Genomic DNA, 26,197 nt, shown 5'->3' on the forward strand with positions numbered 1-26,197 from the left:
CCTGGCTTCTAGTTCTGATGTATCAGCCTCCTTTGATTCTATCAGCCTGGCTTCTAGTTCTGATGTATCAGCCTCCTTTGATTATATCAGCCTGGCTTCTAGTTCTGATGTATCAGCCTCCTTTGATTCTATCAGCCTGGCTTCTAGTTCTGATGTATCAGCCTCCTTTGATTCTATCAGCCTGGCTTCTAGTTCTGATGTATCAGCCTCCTTTGATTCTATCAGCCTGGCTTCTAGTTCTGATGTATCAGCCTCCTTTGATTCTATCAGCCTGGCTTCTAGTTCTGATGTATCAGCCTCCTTTGATTCTATCAGCCTGGCTTCTAGTTCTGATGTATCAGCCTCCTTTGATTCTATCAGCCTGGCTTCTCGTTCTGATGTATCAGCCTCCTTTGATTCTATCAGCCTGGCTTCTCGTTCTGATGTATCAGCCTCCTTTGATTCTATCAGCCTGGCTTCTCGTTCTGATGTATCAGCCTCCTTTGATTCTATCAGCCTGGCTTCTCGTTCTGATGTATCAGCCTCCTTTGATTCTATCAGCCTGGCTTCTAGTTCTGATGTATCAGCTTCCTTTGATTCTATCAGCCTGGCTTCTAGTTCTGATGTATCAGCCTCCTTTGATTCTATCAGCCTGGCTTCTCGTTCTGATGTATCAGCCTCCTTTGATTCTATCAGCCTGGCTTCTCGTTCTGATGTATCAGCCTCCTTTGATTCTATCAGCCTGGCTTCTCGTTCTGATGTATCAGCCTCCTTTGATTCTATCAGCCTGGCTTCTAGTTCTGATGTATCAGCCTCCTTTGATTCTATCAGCCTGGCTTCTAGTTCTGATGTATCAGCCTCCTTTGATTCTATCAGCCTGGCTTCTAGTTCTGATGTATCAGCCTCCTTTGATTATATCAGCCTGGCTTCTAGTTCTGATGTATCAGCCTCCTTTGATTATATCAGCCTGGCTTCTAGTTCTGATGTATCAGCCTCCTTTGATTCTATCAGCCTGGCTTCTAGTTCTGATGTATCAGCCTCCTTTGATTCCATCAGCCTGCCAAAACTTAATGACAACTCAATTATCTCATTAGAGGAATTAATCCAGGCAATGAAAGTTTTCCCACCTGGGAAGAAATCTCAAGGAAAGTGTCAGCTTAGCCCTACCCACCTTTAAGCATTATTATTGGGCTGCAAATGCCAGGGCATCAACATACTGGCAACTGGGTTTCCCTGATAAATTGTACACTGTTGCCCCCCTGTGGCTAAATATGGAAGTCAAGTCTGTAACAAATTCCTCTCCTCCAGCTTTGCTTTTCTCCAAAGCAAAGTGCCCAAACAAACAGACAGGCAACAACTTTATTTTGAGAAATTCTTTAAGAATTTGAAACCAGATTTAAGCCTGTTTATAATTTGTCTGTTACCTCTGTATACACCCCGATATGCTCTCCAAAGCACATATATCCCTGGGTCGCTCCTATTTTCAGTTCCCTGCAGCTAGCGACTGGAACGAGCAGCAAAAAACACTCAAACTTTACAGTTTTATCTCCATCTCTTTATTCAAAGTCTCAATCATGGACACTCTTACTGACAATTGTGGCTGCTTCGCGTGGTGTACTGTTGTTTCTACCTTCTTTCCCTTTGTGTTTTTGTCGGTGCCCAATAATGTTTGTACCATGTTGTGATGCTACCATGTTGTTGTCATTTTGGTGTTGCTACCATGCCATGTTGTTGTCTTAGGTCTCTCTTTATGTAGTGTTGTGGTGTCTCTCTTGTCGTGATGTGTGTTATGTTTAATATTTTTATAAAGTGCATGAGCTCTCAGAAATGTGTCTACGTAAAGCCTGCCACGGAGCCTGCCATGGAGCCTGCCACAGAGCCAGCCGCGGAGCCTGCCATGGATTCGCCAAGCATCTGCCCTTCCATTCCAGACACTTAGTGGACCACATGGTGATCACATGAGGGATAACAATGTCATGTACCTTCCGTTCCCTTTCCCTTCACAGCCGGGCCAGTTGGAGATAACATGATTTATCTATCTGGAAAGCATTTTAAACTTCTCCACAGGTCAGTCTACAATACCATAGGTGCCTAACAGTCACTATTACTGCAACAAACACACTCAACAGGTTTTTGACTCTCCCTCTCTCTCTCTCTCCACCGCACCTGCTGTGTCGACCTCTGAATGCTCGGCTATGAAAAGCCAACTGACATTTACTCCTGGGGAACTGACCTGGTGATTTCACCCTCTACAACCACTGTGATTATTGTTTGATCCTGCTGGTCATCTATGAACGTTTGAACATCTTGAAGAACAATCTGGCCTTAATGGCCATGCACTCTTATAATCTCCACCCGGCACAGCCAGAAGACTGGCCACCCCTCAGAGCCTGGTTCCTCTCTACCCGGCACAGCCAGAGGACTGGCCACCCCTCAGAGCCTGGTTCCTCTCTATCCGGCACAGCCAGAGGACTGGCCACCCCTCAGAGCCTGGTTCCTCTCTACCCGGCACAGCCAGAGGACTGGCCACCCCTCAGAGCCTGGTTCCTCTCTACCCGGCACAGCCAGAGGACAGGCCACCCCTCAGAGCCTGGTTCCTCTCTACCCGGCACAGCCAGAGGACTGGCCACCCCTCAGAGCCTGGTTCCTCTCTACCCGGCACAGCCAGAGGACTGGCCACCCCTCAGAGCCTGGTTCCTCTCTACCCAGCACAGCCAGAAGACTGGCCACCCCTCAGAGCCTGGTTCCTCTCTACCCAGTACAGCCAGAAGAGGACTGGCCACCCCTCATAGCCTGGTTCCTCTCTACCCAGTACAGCCAGTAGAGGACTGGCCACCCCTCAGAGCCTGGTTCCTCTCTACCCAGTACAGCCAGAAGAGGACTGGCCACCCCTCAGAGCCTGGTTCCTCTCTACCCAGTATAGCCAGAAGAGGACTGGCTGTACTGGGTTTTTCCTAGCCACTGTGCTTCTACTTCTGCATTGCTTGCTGTTTTGGGTTCTAGGCTGGGTTTCTGTATAGTACTTTGTGACATCTGATAACGTAAACAGGGCTTTATAAATACATTTGATTGAATGAATTCCACAGAATGACTCAGGATAACTCAATAAAATCTTTCACCTTCAATAAAACGTAAACGTTTATTAATTAATTTCTTAAGACAACATTTAATGCATGCACAAGTGATACAAATCTATTTGGTTTGCCAGTGTTGGGGTGGTAAGTCTTGTCCTTTGACTACTGTGTCTCTGACACCTCCGGGTTGCGTAGCTTGTTGATGACCTCCGTCAGCATGCGGTTGCAGAGGGCAGCGTACGGATTCAGAACCACTACCTGTTGCCGGGCGAACTCACTGCCCAGGACGGCTGCCCTCTTGAAGTCCTCCCGGGCCTTATCATCCTGGCAGGCCAGCCTCAGAAGCAGGCCTCTCTGGACCAGAGCCTGACACGCTGTACGCCCTACACCCCCACTCAGAGCGATGGCACGCTCCAGGTCCTCTAGGGCTCCTGGAGGAGTACAGAACCCACACATAATGATAAGCTCCAGGTCCTCTAGGGCTCCTGGAGGAGTACAGAACCCACACATAATGATAAGCTCCAGGTCCTCTAGGGCTCCTGGAGGAATACAGAATCCACACATAATGATAAGCTCCAGGTCCTCTAGGGCTCCTGGAGGAGTACAGAACCCACACATAATGATAAGCTCCAGGTCCTCTAGGGCTCCTGGAGGAATACAGAATCCACACATAATGATAAGCTCCAGGTCCTCTAGGGCTCCTGGAGGAATACAGAACCCACAGATGATGCAAACGGCGAGAACAAGTGTTTGTATGTAGACATTAACAGGGTTACTTTCAAGGACATGTAGTTTTAAGATGAAAATGTGGTTGATATGATCCCCATACATTTATATTAGGTAGAACACTGTCACCGCATGTGGTTGATTTCAGAGACATATTTCATAACGTACTGAAATAACGTTCAAAACGTAACTGTAAATTATGTAGATTGTAAAGCACAATGGAAAACTGCATAGTGGGTGATATGAAAGTGAAAGTATGGTGACTGGCCCTTCTACAGTGCCTTGCAAAAGTATTCACCCCCTTGGCGTTTTTCCTATTTTGTAGCATTACAACCTGTAATATAAATCGTTTTTTATTTGGATTTCATGTAATGGACAAACACAAAATAGTCCAAATTGGTGAAGTGGGAAGAAAAAGAAAAAAAAACGGAAAGTGGTACGTGCATTTACCCCTTGAAGCACCTAAATAAGATCTAGTACAACCAATTACCTTCAGAAGTCACATAATTAGTTAAATAAAGTCCACCTGTGTGCAATCTAAGTGTCACATGATCTGTCACATGATCTCAGTATGTATACACCTGTTCTGAAAGGACCCAGAGTCTGGGGCCTTTCTGGGGACTTTCAGAAGCGGCACCATGAAGACCAAGGACTTCTCCACTAAGCAAAGGGCACCACCATGCATGCGGCACCATGAAGACCAAGGACTTCTCCAAACAGGTCAGTGACAAAGTTGTGGAGAAGTACAGATCAAGGTTGGGTTATAAAAAAATATCAGAAACTTTGAACATCCCACGTAGCAACATTACATCTATTATTAAACAATGGAAAGAAAATGGCACCACAACAAACCTGCCAAGAGAGGGTCGCCCACCAAATCTCACAGACCAGGCAAGGAGGGCATTAATCAGAGAGGCAACAAAGAGACCGAAGATAACCCTGAAGGAGCTGCAAAGGTCCACTGCGGAGATTGGAGTATCTGTCCATAGGACCACTTTAAGCCGTACACCCCACAGAGCTGGGCTTTAGGGAAGAGTGGCCAGAAGAAAATAAGTAAACATGTTTGATGTTCCCCAAAAGGTATGTGGGAGACTTCCTAAACATATGAACAGGCAGTTAACCCACTGTTCCTAGGCCGTCATTGAAAATAAGAATTTGTTCTTAACTGACTTGCCTAGTTAAATAAAGGTTAAAAAAAAATACCAAAGAAATTGGAAGAAGGTCTGGTCAGATGAGACTAAAATGTATTTTTTTGGCCATCAAGGAAAATGCTATGTCTGGCGTAAACACAACACCTCTCATTACCCCAGGAATACCACCCCCAAGGTGGAGCATGGTGGTGGCAGCATCATGCTGTGGGGATGTTTTTCATCGGCAAGGACTGGGAAACTCGTCAGAATTGAAGGAATGATGGATGGCACTAAATACAGGGAAATTCTTTCAGTCTTCCAGAGATTTGAGACTGGGCCGGAGGTTCACCTTCCAGCGGGACAATGACCCTAAACATACTGCTCAAGCAACACTTGAGTGGTTTAAGGGGAAACATTTACATGTCTTGGAATGTCCTAGTCAAAGCCCAGACCTCAATCCAAGATTGCTGTATACCAGTGGAACCCATCCAACTTGAAGGAGCTGGAGCAGTTTTATCTTGAAGAGTGGGGAAAAAATTAATTAATACCCCAAAAATCAATTTAATTCCAGGTTGTAAGAAAACAAACTAGAAGAAATGCCAAGGGGGTGAATACTTTCCCAAGCCACTGTATAGGTGGCCTCAGCAGCCTACTACCTTCTGTGTCCTCCTGGAGTCGTCTGGTCTGGGCCCTGTTGTTGTAGCCAGAGGCTCTCTGCGGCAGTGTGTCTATGGCCTGGCTGAACCATTCCAGAGCTGTGGGTAGATCCCCAGCCTCTGCTGCTGCAACCCCCTCCATCTCCAGCTCTTTGACCTGCTGTAGTAGCCCAACCTCAAAGCCACTGTCTGGAGGAGACAGATAAACAGTGTTCTAATGGAATGACAGGTGTTATGGTATAGAAGACTGGACAACAATAACAGTGGTGTCACCAGACATTCATACACACAGGAATAATCCAGTTTTGAAATGCTCTGGAGTCAGAATAAACCACATATGTTACAAAATGATGAACATGAAACAGCACATCACCCCAACACACGACAACCACCAACACACGACAACCACCAACACATGACAACCACCAACACACGACAACCACCAACACATGACAACCACCAACACATGACAACCACCAACACACGACAACCACCAACACACACGACAACCACCAACACACATGACAACCACCAACACACGACAACCACCAACACACGACAACCACCAACACACGACAACCACCAACACACACGACAACCACCAACACACGACAACCACCAACACACACGACAACCACCAACACACATGACAACCACCAACACACGACAACCACCAACACACGACAACCACCAACACACGACAACCACCAACACACACGACAACCACCAACACACGACAACCACCAACACACACGACAACCACCAACACACATGACAACCACCAACACACGACAACCACCAACACACGACAACCACCAACACACGACAACCACCAACACACGACAACCACCAACACACGACAACCACCAACACACGACAACCACCAACACACGACAACCACCAACACACGACAACCACCAACACACGACAACCACCAACACACGACAACCACCAACACACGACAACCACCAACACACGACAACCACCAACACACGACAACCACCAACACACGACAACCACCAACACACGACAACCACCAACACACGACAACCACCAACACACGACAACCACCAACACACACGACAACCACCAACACACGACAACCACCAACACACGACAACCACCAACACACACGACAACCACCAACACACACGACAACCACCAACACACGACAACCACCAACACACGACAACCACCAACACACGACAACCACCAACACATGACAACCACCAACACACGACAACCACCAACACACGACAACCACCAACACACGACAACCACCAACACACACGACAACCACCAACACACACGACAACCACCAACTCACACAACAACCACCAACACACACATAACTACTAACACACATAACTACTAACACACATAACTACTAACACACATGATAACTACTAACACACATGATAACTACTAACACACATGATAACTACTAACACACATGATAACTACTAACACACATGATAACTACTAACACACATGATAACTACTAACACACATGATAACTACTAACACACATGATAACTACTAACACACATGATAACTACTAACACACATGATAACTACTAACACACATGATAACTACTAACACACATGATAACTACTAACACACATAACTACTAACACACATAACTACTAACACACATGATAACTACTAACACACATGATAACTACTAACACACATAACTACTAACACACATAACTACTAACACACATAACTACTAACACACATAACTACTAACACACATAACTACTAACACACATAACTACTAACACACATAACTACTAACACCGATAACTACTAACACAGATAACTACTAACACAGATATATATATATATATATAAAAATATATATGCCATTTAGCAGACGCTTTTATCCAAAGCGACTTACAGTCATGTGTGCATACATTCTACGTATGGGTGGTCCCGGGGATCGAACCCACTACCCTGGCGTTACAAGCGCCATGCTCTACCAACTGAGCTACAGAAGGACCAGATAACTACTAACACACATGATAACTACTAACACACATGATAACTACTAACACACATGATAACTACTAACACACATAACTACTAACACACATGATAACTACTAACACACATGATAACTACTAACACACATAACTACTAACACACATAACTACTAACACACATAACTACTAACACACATAACTACTAACACACATAACTACTAACACACATAACTACTAACACACATAACTACTAACACACATAACTACTAACACACATAACTACTAACACACATAACTACTAACACACATGATAACTACTAACACACATGATAACTACTAACACACATAACTACTAACACAGATAACTACTAACACACATGATAACTACTAACACACATGATAACTACTAACACACATGATAACTACTAACACACATGATAACTACTAACACACATAACTACTAACACACATAACTACTAACACACATAACTACTAACACACATAACTACTAACACACATAACTACTAACACACATAACTACTAACACACATAACTACTAACACACATAACTACTAACACACATAACTACTAACACACATAACTACTAACACACATGATAACTACTAACACACATAACTACTAACACACATAACTACTAACACACATGATAACTACTAACACACATGATAACTACTAACACACATGATAACTACTAACACACATAACTACTAACACACATGATAACTACTAACACACATGATAACTACTAACACACATAACTACTAACACACATAACTACTAACACACATAACTACTAACACACATAACTACTAACACACATGATAACTACTAACACACATGATAACTACTAACACACATGATAACTACTAACACACATGATAACTACTAACACACATGATAACTACTAACACACATAACTACTAACACACATAACTACTAACACACATAACTACTAACACACATGATAACTACTAACACACATAACTACTAACACACATAACTACTAACACACATGATAACTACTAACACACATGATAACTACTAACACACATAACTACTAACACACATGATAACTACTAACACACATGATAACTACTAACACACATGATAACTACTAACACACATGATAACTACTAACACACATGATAACTACTAACACACATGATAACTACTAACACACATGGTAACTACTAACACACATGATAACTACTAACACACATGATAACTACTAACACACATGATAACTACTAACACACATGATAACTACTAACACACATGATAACTACTAACACACATGATAACTACTAACACACATAACTACTAACACACATGATAACTACTAACACACATGATAACTACTAACACACATAACTACTAACACACATAACTACTAACACACATGATAACTACTAACACACATGATAACTACTAACACACATAACTACTAACACACATAACTACTAACACACATGATAACTACTAACACACATAACTACTAACACACATAACTACTAACACACATAACTACTAACACACATAACTACTAACACACATAACTACTAACACACATAACTACTAACACACATAACTACTAACACACATAACTACTAACACACATAACTACTAACACACATAACTACTAACACACATAACTACTAACACACATAACTACTAACACACATAACTACTAACACACATAACTACTAACACACATAACTACTAACACACATGATAACTACTAACACACATAACTACTAACACACATAACTACTAACACACATAACTACTAACACACATGATAACTACTAACACACATAACTACTAACACACATAACTACTAACACACATGATAACTACTAACACACATAACTACTAACACACATGATAACTACTAACACACATAACTACTAACACACATGATAACTACTAACACACATGATAACTACTAACACACATGATAACTACTAACACACATGATAACTACTAACACACATGATAACTACTAACACACATGATAACTACTAACACACATGATAACTACTAACACACATGATAACTACTAACACACATAACTACTAACACACATGATAACTACTAACACACATGATAACTACTAACACACATAACTACTAACACACATAACTACTAACACACATGATAACTACTAACACACATGATAACTACTAACACACATGATAACTACTAACACACATGATAACTACTAACACACATGATAACTACTAACACACATGATAACTACTAACACACATGATAACTACTAACACACATGATAACTACTAACACACATGATAACTACTAACACACATGATAACTACTAACACACATGATAACTACTAACACACATGATAACTACTAACACACATGATAACTACTAACACACATGATAACTACTAACACACATAACTACTAACACACATGATAACTACTAACACACATAACTACTAACACACATAACTACTAACACACATAACTACTAACACACATAACTACTAACACACATAACTACTAACACACATGATAACTACTAACACACATGATAACTACTAACACACATGATAACTACTAACACACATGATAACTACTAACACACATAAACTACTAACACACATGAACTACTACTAACAACACATGATAACTACTAACACACATAACTACTAACACACATGATAACTACTAACACACATGATAACTACTAACACACATAACTACTAACACACATAACTACTAACACACATAAACTACTAACACACATGATAACTACTAACACACATGATAACTACTAACACACATGATAACTACTAACACACATGATAACTACTAACACACATAACTACTAACACACATAACTACTACTACTAACACACATAACTACTAACACACATAACTACTAACACACATAACTACTAACTAACTACTACACACATAACTACTAACACACATAACTACTAACACACATAACTACTAACACACATGATAACTACTAACACACATGATAACTACTAACACACATGGTAACTACTAACACACATGATAACTACTAACACACATGATAACTACTAACACACATAACTACTAACACACATAACTACTAACACACATGATAACTACTAACACACATAACTACTAACACACATAACTACTAACACACATAACTACTAACACACATAACTACTAACACACATAACTACTAACACACATAACTACTAACACACATAACTACTAACACACATAAACTACTAACACACATAACTACTAATAACTACTAACACACATGATAACTACTAACACACATGATAACTACTAACACACATGATAACTACTAACACACATGAAACTACTAACACATGATAACTACTAACACACATGATAACTACTAACACATGATAACTACTAACACACATAACTACTAACACACATAACTACTACAACTACTAACACACATAACTACTAACACACATGATAACTACTAACACACATAACTACTAACACACATAACTACTAACACACATAACTACTAACACACATAACTACTAACACACATGGTAACTACTAACACACATGATAACTACTAACACACATGATAACTACTAACACACATGATAACTACTAACACAGATAACTACTAACACACATAACTACTAACACATATGATAACTACTAACACACATGATAACTACTAACACACATGATAACTACTAACACACATGATAACAACTAACACACATAACTACTAACACACATAACTACTAACACAGATAACTACTAACACACATAACTACTAACACATATGATAACTACTAACACAGATAACTACTAACACACATAACTACTAACACATATGATAACTACTAACACACATAACTACTAACACATATGATAACTACTAACACACATGATAACTACTAACACACATGATAACAACTAACACACATAACTACTAACACACATAACTACTAACACACATAACTACTAACACACATGGTAACTACTAACACACATAACTACTAACACACATGATAAATCCTGTAAAGAAAGGTGTTCACCATCGTCTGTCAGTTCCTCCTCTTGGTTTAATCCAGGGACGTCTCCTGGAGGGCTGGTGGGGTTAAAGATGGCCTGAAGTACAGCTCTGTCATGGGCTGAAGCCATTGTTACAGATGGGTGGATAGCAGAAGGCAAAGTAGTGGAATTGCGATCCTAAGTGGTGGGTGAGGGGTGCAGTTTCTGCTCAAATTCTCACAGATTTCTCCTCAACCAATCGAAGCAGGGGGTGGAAACAGGCAGACTTTGAGATCATTGGGCAGAGAGGACATCTGTATTTGGTTAACTCAGACATAAACTCTGCTGTGAGTGTATACTCTGAAACACTGGACACACGCACACAGAGAAATCCCCACCATGGACTGCCAGATGATATTGAGCAACATTGATATTGTCTACGTTTGTTTTCAGTGTATCAGACGAGGCATAAGGCCTTGTTGATTTGAAGACGTTTACATGTTTAAGTTGAAATGGTGCTGGAATAGAGGAGGCAATGCTCCTGTTTCACACACGCACGCACGCACGCACGCACGCACACACACACACACACACACACACACACACACACACACACACACACACACACACACACACACACACACACACACACACACACACACACACACAGAACACACAGAACACACAGAACACACACACACACACACACACACACAGGTATCTTGTTTGTACAGTACATCTACACTTCTGTGAGTCTTTATTCATGACTGTAAAGATCAGCCACTTTCACAATTATAGTGACGTTAAATGTATGAAGTGTATTAAATATGGAGTCTGAAACATTAACAGTTTAGTTACAACGTTATCATTGTTCTTCCAGATGCGTTTTCATATTCACAAAGAGACAGACCTCTATATACCTGACCAGACAGGCCTCTATATACTGTATCTGACCAGACAGACCTCTATATACCTGACCAGACAGACCTCTATATATCTGACCAGACAGACCTCTTTATATCTGACCAGACAGGCCTCTATATACTGTATCTGACCAGACAGACATCTATATATCTGACCAGACAGGCCTCTATATACCTGACCAGACAGGCCTCTATATACCTGACCAGACAGGCCTCTATATACCTGACCAGACAGGCCTCTATATACCTGACCAGACAGGCCTCTATATACCTGACCAGACAAAGACAGACCTCTATATATCTGACCAGACAGACCTCTATATACTGTATCTGACCAGACAGACCTCTATATACCTGACCAGACAGACCTCTATATACCTGACCAGACAGACCTCTATATACCTGACCAGACAGGCCTCTATATACCTGACCAGACAGGCCTCTATATACTGTATCTGACCAGACAGACGTCTATATATCTGACCAGACAGGCCTCTATATACCTGACCAGACAGGCCTCTATATACCTGACCAGACAGAAAGACAGACCTCTATATATCTGACCAGACAGACCTCTATATACTGTATCTGACCAGACAGGCCTCTATATACCTGACCAGACAGGCCTCTATATACCTGACCAGACAGGCCTCTATATACCTGACCAGACAGGCCTCTATATACCTGACCAGACAGGCCTCTATATACCTGACCAGACAGAAAGACAGACCTCTATATATCTGACCAGACAGACCTCTATATACTGTATCTGACCAGACAGACGTCTATATATCTGACCAGACAGGCCTCTATATACCTGACCAGACAGGCCTCTATATACCTGACCAGACAGACGTCTATATATCTGACCAGACAGACGTCTATATATCTGACCAGACAGACGTCTATATATCTGACCAGACAGGCCTCTATATATCTGACCAGACAGGCCTCTATATACCTGACCAGACAGGCCTCTATATACCTGACCAGACAGGCCTCTATATACCTGACCAGACAGGCCTCTATATACCTGACCAGACAGGCCTCTATATACCTGACCAGACAGGCCTCTATATACCTGACCAGACAGGCCTCTATATACCTGACCAGACTGGCCTCTATATACCTGACCAGACAGGCCTCTATATTCCTGACATACAGAAAGACAGACCTCTATATACCTGACCAGCTACCTTACCAGCCGATCCCCTGACTACAGTAGACAGACCTCCAGCTACCTTACCAGCCAACCCCTGACTCCAGTAGACAGACCTCTGTATACCTGACCAGCCGTCCACTCACTACAATACAGACCTCTAGCTACCTGACCAGCCATCCACTGACTACAGTAGAGAGACAGACAGACCTCTAGCTACCTGACCAGCCATCCACTGACTACAGTAGAGACAGACAGACCTCTAGCTACCTGACCAGCCATCCACTGACTACAGTAGAGAGACAGACAGACTTCTAACTACCTGACCAGCCATCCACTGACTACAGTAGAGAGACAGACAGACTTCTAGCAACCTGACCAGCCATCCACTGACTACAGTAGGGAGACAGACAGACCTCTAGCTACCTGACCAGCCATCCACTGACTACAGTAGGGAGACAGACAGACCTCTAGCTACCTGACCAGCCATCCACTGACTACAGTAGGGAGACAGACAGACCTCTAGCTACCTGACCAGCCATCCACTGACTACAGTAGAGAGACAGACAGACCTCTAGCTACCTGACCAGCCATCCACTGACTACAGTAGGGAGACAGACAGACCTCTAGTTACCTTACCAGATGATCCTCTGCTTCTGTGACTCCAGTGTAAAACACAAATGCATGGAGACCATATGTTAATCTCCTCTGCCCAGACGTCCATGTACATGATACGTAGCTCTGCATGTCCATGTCTTCATGTGTTCATGGTCACACTTCTTTACATGATGCTATTCAAAGTAGGCCTGCTTTGGCAGCAGATCAGCAGAGTGGTGCTTCACCTGCCGTTATCGGACAATTCACATCCATGAAATACATCAATCAACTGATTTCTGTTGATCTGTTGAGCTGCCTGACTCTTTCTGGAGAGAACAGAATAACATGATACTACTATTATATACAGACCGAGCCGACAAGGTAAAAAAATATGTCGATGTGCCCTTGAGCAAGGTACTTAACCCAAATTACTACCATGGCTGACTCTGTAAAACAACACATTTCACTGCAGCTAACCGGTGACATGATTAATGTTAGTATCATTATGTGAGGCAGTAGGGAGTGACATGCAGCCTGTCTAGAATCCCACGGTAATGTAGTACTGTTGGCCCACAGTGCAGCCTTGTTGATGCTCCCGCGGTAATGTAGTACTGTTGGCCCACAGTGCAGCCTTGTTGATGCTCCCACGGTAATGTAGTACTGTTGGCCCACAGTGCAGACTTCATGATGCTCCCACAGTAATGTAGTACTGTTGGCCCACATTGTAGCCTTGTTGATGCTCCCGCGGTAATGTAGTACTGTTGGCCCACAGTGCAGCCTTGTTGATGCTCCCACAGTAATGTAGTATTGTGGGCCCAGAGTGCAACCTTGTTGACACTCCCAAAGTAATGTTGAAATATAAGTCCCACAGTCCAGCCTATCGGCTGTAGTGCTCTGAAGGAAGGGGCCGTGGCAAAAGGTCAGAGTTCTAGGGAGTTGCATCAAGGCCACCCGTAACATCCAAATAGGACTGCAGGTGGCGGTATGATCTTCACTTCTCTACTTTACATTCGCCTCCACTCTTCGACCACACACAGTAACTTTTGGGCTCATCATGGGTCTCATTTATACACCTGTATGCACGAGATATCACCCACAACATGACCCGTTTTTACGCAAAACCTGGCATTTGCAAAAACTGAACTTGACGTGAGAATGTGATGATCCTCCAGTTGACTTTAGCCCCCGCTACGCACAGGTTTCTACTGGTTAGCCCACGCTATGCACAGGTTTCTACTGGTTAGCCCACGCTACACACAAGTTTCTACTGTTTAGCCCACGCTACACACAAGTTTCTACTGGTTAGCCCACACTACACACAAGTTTCTACTGGTTAGCCAACGCTACACAGGTTTCTACTGGTTAGCCAACGCTACACAGGTTTCTACTGGTTAGCCCACGCTACACACAAGTTTCTACTGGTTAGCCCACGCTACACACAAGTTTCTACTGGTTAGCCCACGCTACGCACAGGTTTCTACTGGTTAGCCAACGCTACACAGGTTTCTACTGGTTAGCCCACGCTACACACAAGTTTCTACTGGTTAGCCCATGCTACACAAAGTTTTCTACTGGTTAGCCCATGCTACACAAAGGTTTCTACTGGTTAGCCCACGCTACGCACAAGTTTCTACTGTTTAGCCCACGCTACACAAAGGTTTCTACTGGTTAGCTCACGCTACGCACAAGTTTCTACTGGTCAGCCCACGCTACGCACAAGTTTCTACTGGTCAGCCCACGCTACACAAAGGTTTCTACTGGTTAGCCCACGCTACACACAAGTTTCTACTGGTTAGCCCACGCTACACACAAGTTTCTACTGGTTAGCCCACGCTACACACAAGTTTCTACTGGTTAGCCCACGCTACACAGTTTTCTACTGGTTAGGCCACGCTACACAAAGGTTTCTACTGGTTAGCCCACACTACACAAAGGTTTCTACTGGTTAGCCCACGCTACACAAAGGTTTCTACTGGTTAGCCCACGCTACACACAAGTTTCTACTGGTTAGCCCACGCTACACAAAGGTTTCTACTGGTTAGCCCACGCTACACACAAGTTTCTACTGGTTAGCCCACGCTACACAAAGGTTTCTACTGGTTAGCCCACGCTACACAAAGGTTTCTACTGGTTAGACAACGCTCACACAAGTTTCTACTGGTCAGCCCACGCTACGCACCGGGTGTTGTTTGTGGAGGATGAGGGCAGCAGCAGATATCTCAGATAAGTTTTTTTTATAAATAAACATCAACCAGTGGTCTTGCGACGGGTATACAGAGATGACCAGTTTACAGAGGAGTATAGGGTGCAGTTATGTGTCCTTAGAGGTACATTGGTGACAAATCTGATGGCTGAATGGTGAAGAACTTCTAGCCGCTTCTTCCTGTGGCTTCTACTGATCTCGAGGGGATTCTTCCTTATGCGAGAGTAAGTTGTGATGTTAAAAAACTCTGGTATGTGGAACTTTAAGTGTGTCTCAGTCTGTCCCAGTTCTCATTTTTTTTTGATTTTCCGTAGTACCCTAGTCGTGCTGGACCGTTAACAACCACATCGTCAACTTTAAGGGACATGGGCAGCTGTGAGGTGGGTTTATTCTACACGTCTTTAACCATTTTCCAGAACTTCTTGGGGTTACAGAGACAGAGAGAGAGCTGCTCCTTAAAGTAACTAACTTTGGGCCCACTGGATAGCACGAGTGCATTGTATTCTCATATGCCTGAACGAGAGCCAGTCAACCTGAGTATGTGTGTGCCGAGCCGTGCTCTAAATGAAATTCTTGAGGTGGAGTAACTCTGCCAGATCACAGTCGAAGCAGGAGCTGAACCTGTTTTCAATTATATTTTTCTTTATGGGAATTAACAATACCACTGAAAATATTTAAAATAAATAATGTCTAAGCATCTTGAACAGAGGGGATCAAGCTGATTCTATACCAATTTACAGAGGCCAGGTCATGCAGGAAGGCTTGCCCATTAAAGTTTTTTAGTAAGCTTCTATGACAAATCACGACAGGTCATTACAGAAAACACCAGACTGACACCTATCAGGATTATTTGTGAGGATAACATCAAGGAGTGTAGCCTTTTCTTAGTGTTTGGAGTCAGACCTTGTGGGATTGGTAATAATCTGAGAAAGAGTTAGGGAGTCCCATTGCTTTAGGACTTGGTCAGGTGGTTTAAGCATGTCCCAGTTTAGGTCACCTAGCAGGACAAATTGAGACTAAGTGTAAGGGGTCAGTAGAGAACTTTGGGCAGGTAGGGTACAGGCAGGGTACAGGCAGGGTACAGGCAGGGTACAGGCAGGGTACAGGTAAGGTACAGGTAGGGTACAGGCAGGGTACAGGCAGGGTACAGGCAGGGTACAGGCAGGGTACAGGTAGGGTACAGGTAGGGTACTGTTAGGGTATGGGTAGGGTACAAGTAGTGTACAGGTAGGGTACAGGTAGGGTACAGGCCGGTACAGGCCGATGGCTGTTAACACCCAGCAACAGTCAACAATGTAGATTTAAAAGTGTAATGCTTAAAACCAGCTAATCAATTTGTTTGAGGACAGACCTGGAGGAGACAACCCAGCACTGAAGGTGATCCTTGGTGAAGATTGCCACTCCACCACCTTTGGAAGATCTGTCTTTCCGAAAAGGTTATAAACAGAAAGGTTAACATATTCAAAACACTCTTCCTGAACCACGTCTCAGTAATGACCAACACATCTGGATTGGAGCTGCACCCACACTTCCAGATTGCATAAGCACATTTCTATATATCATCAGCAGTAATACAATTACATTTACATTACATTTAAGTCATTTAGCAGATGCTCTTATCCAGAGCGACTTACAAATTGGTGCATTCACCTTATGACATCCAGTGGAACAGCCACTTTACAATAGTGCATCTAAATCTTTTAAGGGGGGGGGGTGAGAAGGATTACTTTATCCTATCCTACAATCAAGGCATGGCAGAGGACAGGGAGAGCTCTGCAGTGCTGATTTATCTGAATGTGCATCAGATGGCAACACGATTATTGTACAGCAATTTATTCAGGTAACGTAAATACGAAGTCGGCAAGAGGTGGTTAGAATGGAATGTGAGGCCAAGAGTGTGTAACCAATAGAAAGTCAGAGTTCCGTGTGGGAACAAAAACAGTCTGTCCCACGGTTGGATAAACAAGCAAGTTCATAGTCCACAAAGCTTAAAGGAGTCATGAGGCAAATAACACAAGAAAGAAATAACGACTTGGGGATAGACATTGTCAGTTCAAAGAGTCACTCACCCCAACAAGATAACTTGAGAGAGTAGGTCTCTATGAGTCCAGTATGCTAAACTATTCTTAGATAAAAATAAATAAATAGTAAGCCTAAACTACTTAGAGTTTCTAATTTAAGCTCACATAATAAGATTCACAAGTTAATTAGCCTACCTAAAATTCCGATCAGTCCCAAGTCTGCTGTGTGTACGTGTGCTGGAGGCGAGCGACAGCTCGGGAGAGTAACGGGGGTACCTGTACCAGAGTGAGGGAGACCGGCCAGGGCAGATGGTAAACAGATCGCCAGGTGGAATCCAAGCAGCAGTGCAGCAGGAGTAGGTGTCACCCGTTTGGGAGCAAGCTAGCTATTGTAGCTAGCAAGTCTCTGTACACTGTTTTTTTTTCCACATGCAAAAATAGGTTGTTAGCTTCAGTTTCGGTGAATTGATAGGTCCAAACAAAGTTGTCCTGTGGAGATTACGGGGATTTCTGAGGTGATCAAAGCAACAACATTGATTCTTATTGAGGCTATTTAGAACTGAAGTACCTACCTGCCAATCAGTTCAACATTTCATATAAACTAATATCTACTGTTGAAGTCAGATGTTTACATACACCTTCGCCAAATACATTTAAACTCAGTTTTTCACAATTCCTGATATTTAATCTGAGTAAAAGATCCCTGTTTTAGGTCAATTAGGATCACCACTTTATTTAAAAAATGTGAAATGTCAGAATAATAGTAAGAGAGAATGATTTATTTCAGCTTTTATTTATTTCATCACATTCCCAGTGGGACATAACTTTACATACACTCAATTAATATTTTGTAGCATTGCCTTTAAATTGTTTAACTTGGGTCAAACATTTCGGGTAGCCTTCCACAACAACTTGGGTGAATTTTGGCCCATTCCTCCTGACAGAGCTGGTGTAACTGAGTCAGGTTTGTAGGCCTCCTTAATCGCACACAATTTTTTAGTTCTGCCCACACATTTTCTATAGGATTGAGATCAGGGCTTTGTGATGGCCACTCCAATACCTTGACTTTGATGTCTTTAATCCATTTTGCCACAACTTTGGAAGTATGCTTGGGGTCATTGTCCATTTGGAAGACCCATTTGCGACCAAGATTTAACTTCCTGACTGATGTATTGAGATGTTGCTTCAATATATCCACATAATTTTGCTTCCTCATTAAGCTATCTATTTTGTGAAGTGCACCAGTCCCTCCTGCAGCAAAGCACACTCACAATATGATGCTGCCACCCCCGTGCTTCAGGGTTGGGATGGTGTTTTTCAGCTTGCAAGCATCCCCCTTTTCCCTCCAGACATAACAATAGTCATTATTATTCTATTTTTGTTTCATCAGACCAAAGGACATTTCTCCAAAAGTATGATCTTTGTCCCCATATGCAGTTGCAAACCGTAGTCTGGCTTTTTTATGGCGGTTTTGGAGCAGTGGCTTCATCCTTGCTGAGTGGCCTTTCAGGTTATGTCGATATAGGACACGTTTTACTGTGGATCTAGATACTGTTGTACCCGTTTCCAACAGCATCTTCACAAGGTCCTTTACTGTTGTTCTGGGATTGATTTGTGCTTTTCACACCAAAGTACATTCCTCTCTAGGAGACAGAATGCATCTCCTTCCTGAGCGGTATGACGACTGTGTGGTCTCATGGTGTTTATACTTGCGTACTATTGTTTGTACAGATGAACGTGGTATCTTCAGGCATTTGGAAATTGCTCCCAAGGATGAACCAGACTTGTGGATGTCTACAAAAAAAAATTCTGAGGTCTTGGCTGATTTATTTAGATTTTCCCATGATGTCAAGAAAAGAGGCACTGAGTTTGAAGGTAGGCCTTGAAATACATCCACAGGTACACCTCCAATTGACTCAAATGATTTCATTTAGCCTATCAGAAGCTTCTAAAGTCATGACATCATTTTCTGGAATTATCCAATCTGTTTAAAGGCAGAGTCAACTTAGTGTGTGTAAACGTCTAACCCACTGGAATTGTGATACAGTGAATAATAAGTGAAATAATCTGTCTGTAAATAATTGTTGGAAACATTACTTGTGTCATGCACAAAGTAGATGTCCTAACTAACTTGCCAAAACTATAGTTTGTTAACAAGAAATGTGTGAAGTGGACAAAAAACTAGTTTTAATGACTCCAACCTAAGTGTATGCAAACTTCCAACTTCAACTGTATAGATATATATATCTATACACACACACACACACACACACACACACACACACACACACACACACACACACACACACACACACACACACACACACACACACACACACACACACACACCCCTCGACTTTTCCACATTTTGTTACATTACAGCCATATTCTAAAATGGATGACATTTTAGAATAAGACAAAGCAAAGAGGTTTTTAGAAATGTTTTTAAAAAATAAATAAATTACAACTTAAAAAATATCACATTTACATAAGTATTCAGACCCTTTACTCAGTACTTGGTTGAAGCACCTTTCACAGCGATTACAGCCTCAAGTCTTCTTGGGTATAACTATACAAGGTTGGTACACCTGCATTTTGAGAGTTTCTCCCATTCTTTGGGGAGCTTTGCTGCAGAGCTATTTCAGGTCTCTCCAGAGATGTCTGAGCTCTAGCTGGGCCACTCATGGACAATCATAGACTTGTCCCGAGGCCACTCCTGCTTTGTCTTGGCTGTATGCTTAGGGATATTGTCCAGTTGGAAGATGAACCTTCGCCCCACTTTAAGATCGTGGGCACTCTGGAGCAGGTTTTCATCAAATAAAATGAAATGTTATTGGTCACAAACACATGGTTAGCAGATGTTAATGCAAGCGTAGCAAAATGCTTGTGCTTCTACTTCCGACAGTGCAGTAATATTTAATAACAAGTAATCTAACAATTCCACAACAACTTCCTGATTCACACAAATCTAAATGGTGAATGAAAATATGTACATATAAGTATATGGCCGAGCGGCATAGACAAGGTGCAATAGATGGTATAAAATACAGTATATACATGTGATATGAGTAATATAAGATATGTAAACATTTTTAAAGTGCCCAAAGGTTTTGAGAAAACAAAGTTTGCTGCTTCAGTGTCTTTAGATATTTTTGTCAGATGTTACTATTGAATACTGAAGTATAATTGCAAGCATTTCATAAGTGTCAAAGGCTTTTATTGACAATTACATTAAGTTGATGCAAAGAGTCAATATTTGCAGGGTTGACCCTTCTTTTTCAAGACCTCTGCAATCTGCCCTGGCATGTTGTCAATTAACTTCTGGGCCACATCCTGACTGATGGCAGCCCATTCTTGCATAATCAATGTTTGCAGTATGTCAGAATTTGTGTGGTTTTGTTTGTCCACCCGCCTCTTGAGGATTGGCCACAATTTCTCAATGGGATTAAGGTCTGGGGAGTTTCCTGGCCATGGACCCAAAATATTGATGTTTTGTTCCCCGAGCCACTTAGTTAACACCTTTGCCTTATGGCAAGGTGCTCCATCATGCTGGAAAAGGCATTGTTCCTCACCAAACTGTTCCTGGATGGTTGGGAGAAGTTGCTCTCGGAGGATGTGTTGTTACCATTCTTTATTCATGGCTGTGTTCTTAGGCAAAATTGTGAGTGAGCCCCACTCCCTTGGCTGAGAAGCAACCCCACACATGAATGGTCTTAGGATGCTTTACTGTTGGCATGACACAGGACTGATGGTAGCGCTCACCTTGTCTTTTCCAGATACCCCAAACAATCAGAAAGGGGATTCATCAGAGAAAATGACCAGTCCTCAGCAGTCTAATCCCTGTACCTTTTGCAGAATATCAGTCTGTCCCTAATGTTTTTTCTGGAGAGAAGTGGCTTCTTTGCTGCCTTTCTTGACACCAGGCCATCCTCCAAAAGTATTTGCCTCACTGTGCGTGCAGATGCACTAACACCTGCCTGCTGTCATTCCTGAGCAAGCTCTGTACTTGTGGTGCCCCGATCCGGCAGCTGAATCAACTTTAGGAGATGTTCCTGGCGCTTGCTGGACTTTCTTGGGCAACCTGAATCCTTCTTCACAACAATTGAACCGCTCTCCTTGAAGTTCTTGATGATCCACTAAATGGTTGATTTAGGTGCAATCTTACTGGCAGCAATATCCTTGCCTGTGAAGCCCTTTTTGTGCAGAGCAATGATGACGGCACATGTTTCCTTGCAGGTAACTGTGGTTGACAGAGGAAGAACAATGATTCCAAGCACCACCCTCCTTTTAAGGCTTCAAGTCTTTTATTCAAACTCAATCTGCTTGACAGTGTGATCTCCAACCTTGTTCTCATCAACACTCAAACCTGTGTTAACGAGAGAATCACTGACTGGGTCTGACTGGGTCTGAATACTTACGTAAATAATAAAATACATTTTTTTAAATGATTTGTAATACATTTCTCAAAACCTGTTTTCACTTTGTCATTATGGGGTATTTTGTGTAAATTGATGAGGAAAAACATTTGATTAATATATTTTTTAATAAGGCTGTAGCGTAACAAAATGTGGAAAAAGTCCTCTCCCTCGCCCCCTCTCTCCCTCTTTCCCCCTCTCCAATACCTGCAGGGGCAAAAACAAACCAACAACTTTTATAATACATCATGAAGCACTTAACTAGAGGAGGATTCTCAGCCCTGCAGATTTCCCCCAGCTAAATCTCTATTCACTCTAACAGTTATTGTCATCTCTTGATTGAAATGGGAGATGTCTCCACTCACTGATGGGTATTCATATCCAGGTATTCATCCGCTCTCTCAGCTCAGAAGTGTTTTATATGCAAACAACACCATTCAAAAACAAATCTTTTTCCAATCTTCAAGCTATCAGACGGAGGTCATGTCCTATTTTATACCCTCTTGATATCCACCGCATAATAATAAATAGTTATTACAGATAAAGCTATGACGACCTGTCTGCCTATCTGAGACTGGGAGTCAGTAACACATTGTGGGTTACAGCCCAGATAACATCTAGGATCCACTGAAGAGGACAGAGACTCCCAGATAACATCTAGGATCCACTGAAGAGGACAGAGACTCCCAGTATAATCCCAGATAACATCTAGGATCCACTGAAGAGGACAGAGACTCCCAGATAACATCTAGGATCCACTGAAGAGGACAGAGACTCCCAGTATCATCCCAGATAACATCTAGGATCCACTGAAGAGGACAGAGACTCCCAGTATCATCCCAGATAACATCTAGGATCCACTGAAGAGGACAGAGACTCCCAGTATCATCCCAGATAACACCTAGGATCCACTGAAGAGGACAGAGACTCCCAGATAACATCTAGGATCCACTGAAGAGGACAGAGACTCCCAGATAACATCTAGGATCCACTGAAGAGGACAGAGACTCCCAGATAACATCTAGGATCCACTGAAGAGGACAGAGACTCCCAGTATCATCCCAGATAACATCTAGGATCCACTGAATCCACTGAAGAAAATAGACACATGGAATCTAAGGTCACACTCTATTCCTCATAGTGCATCTGTGAAGACGAAAATCAATAGTTAACCCTCAAAGTCACAGTGTACAGAAATAAAAACATAGCAAACCACTTACTGCAGCAGCTCAAAGGCTAGTTCTATTACCAATTAGTGCATCTAAAGGAACATAGCATGACTTAAAAGGTACATCTGAGAAAATAATTATATAGCTTCCCTTCCCCCTTTGACAAAGGAAACATAATAAATATGAGAGGACTTAGCCCAAGGTCCAACACACTGATAACAAATATCCTGGTTATAAATGCAATGTATGCACAGATAATTATCCGCGTTATAAATTCAGTGTGTTCACTGAAAAAAACTATAATTTGTATATATCCATTAAGACACTATTTAGAATGTAGAGGTTCTGACGTAATTTTAATGTAAAAAAATATATATATTTTAGGTAAAAACGGCAACTGGCAGGACATTTGTCATAGTAAAATATAATCAAGGTAAATTAGTATACTTTTTATTCAAAGTTATTTGATATTAGAGGTAATGAAGCATCCAAATGTAGAGTACATGTGGACATTGATGTAAATCAACCTGCATACTGAGTACCACAGAGCTGTCTCTAATCAACCTGCATACTGAGTACCACAGAGCTGCCTTTAATCAACCTGCATACCGAGTACCACAGAGCTGTCTCTAATCAACCTGCATACTGAGTACCACAGAGCTGCCTTTAATCAACCTGCATACCGAGTACCACAGAGCTGTCTCTAATCAACCTGCATACTGAGTACCACAGAGCTGACTCTAATCAACCTGCATACTGAGTACCACAGAGCTGTCTCTACTCAACCTGCATACTGAGTACCACAGAGCTGTCTCTAATCAACCTGCATACTGAGTACCACAGAGCTGTCTCTAATCAACCTGCATATGGAGTACCACAGAGCTGACTCTAATCAACCTGCATACGGAGTACCACAGAGCTGTCTCTAATCAACCTGCATACTGAGTACCACAGAGCTGTCTCTAATCAACCTGCATACTGAGTACCACAGAGCTGTCTCTAATCAACCTGCATACTGAGTACCACAGAGCTGTCTCTAATCAACCTGCATACTGAGTACCACAGAGCTGTCTCTAATCAACCTGCATACTGAGTACCACAGAGCTGTCTCTAATCAACCTGCATACTGAGTACCACAGAGCTGTCTCTAATCAACCTGCATACTGAGTACCACAGAGCTGTCTCTAATCAACCTGCATACTGAGTACCACAGAGCTGTCTCTAATCAACCTGCATACTGAGTACCACAGAGCTGCCTTTAATCAACCTGCATACTGAGTACCACAGGGCTGTCTCTAATCAACCTGCATACTGAGTACCACAGAGCTGTCTCTAATCAACCTGCATACTGAGTACCACAGAGCTGTCTCTAATCAACCTGCATACTGAGTACCACAGAGCTGTCTCTAATCAACCTGAGCTGGCTCTCTAATGTAACACCCTCCTATAAACTGTAGACACACATACAGCATTGATTTATCCAATCAACTTTAGACTATTCACAAGTAATCAATCAAACCATTTAAAAACATTTTTTTAAATGTAAAATAATTATATATTTTCAATCTCATTTTCAGTTTTTTGTGTATGTCTGGTCATTGAAATGCTGTGTAGAATTGTGATGGTCTTAGGAAACACTTCAGCATATAACAATATTAGTGGAGGCTGCTGAGGGGAGAAAGGCTCATAATAATGACTGTGAATGGAATCAAACACTTTGAAACCATGTGTTCCATGTGCTGGAGACCATTCCAACAATTCCCTTCAAGCCATTACTATGGGCCCATCCTCCCAAATGAAGGTGTCACCAGCCACCTCCAGCCATTACTATGAGCCCATCCTCCCCAATGAAGGTGCCACCAGCCACCTCGAGCCATTACTATGAGCCCATCCTCCCAAATTAATTTGCCACCAGCCACCTCCAGCCATTACTATAAGCCCATCCTCCCCAATGAAGGTGCCACCAGCCACCTCCAGCCATTACTATAAGCCCATCCTCCCCAATGAAGGTGCCACCAGCCACCTCCAGCCATTACTATGAGCCCATCCTCCCCAATGAAGGTGCCACCAGCCACCTCTAGCCATTACTATGAGCCCATCCTCCCAAATTAATTT

The 26,197-nt window shown here is 42.4% G+C and overlaps 1 protein-coding gene across 1 annotated transcript; it reads right to left on the minus strand.

Moving 5' to 3' along the window:
- Positions 1-3,099: 3,099 nt before the first annotated feature.
- Positions 3,100-11,814, minus strand: ttc36 (tetratricopeptide repeat domain 36). The gene is made up of 3 exons (XM_046296319.1): positions 11,640-11,814; positions 5,566-5,754; positions 3,100-3,484 (listed from the first exon to the last, which is right to left on the minus strand). The coding sequence occupies exons 1-3, from the start codon at positions 11,743-11,745 to the stop codon at positions 3,216-3,218; spliced, it is 564 nt and encodes a 187-aa protein (XP_046152275.1). The 5' UTR covers positions 11,746-11,814; the 3' UTR covers positions 3,100-3,215.
- Between the last annotated feature and the right edge of the window lie 14,383 nt (positions 11,815-26,197).

The sequence above is a fragment of the Oncorhynchus gorbuscha genome, linkage group LG13 (genome assembly GCF_021184085.1).
Source record: "Oncorhynchus gorbuscha isolate QuinsamMale2020 ecotype Even-year linkage group LG13, OgorEven_v1.0, whole genome shotgun sequence".
Taxonomy (NCBI): Eukaryota; Metazoa; Chordata; class Actinopteri; order Salmoniformes; family Salmonidae; genus Oncorhynchus; species Oncorhynchus gorbuscha.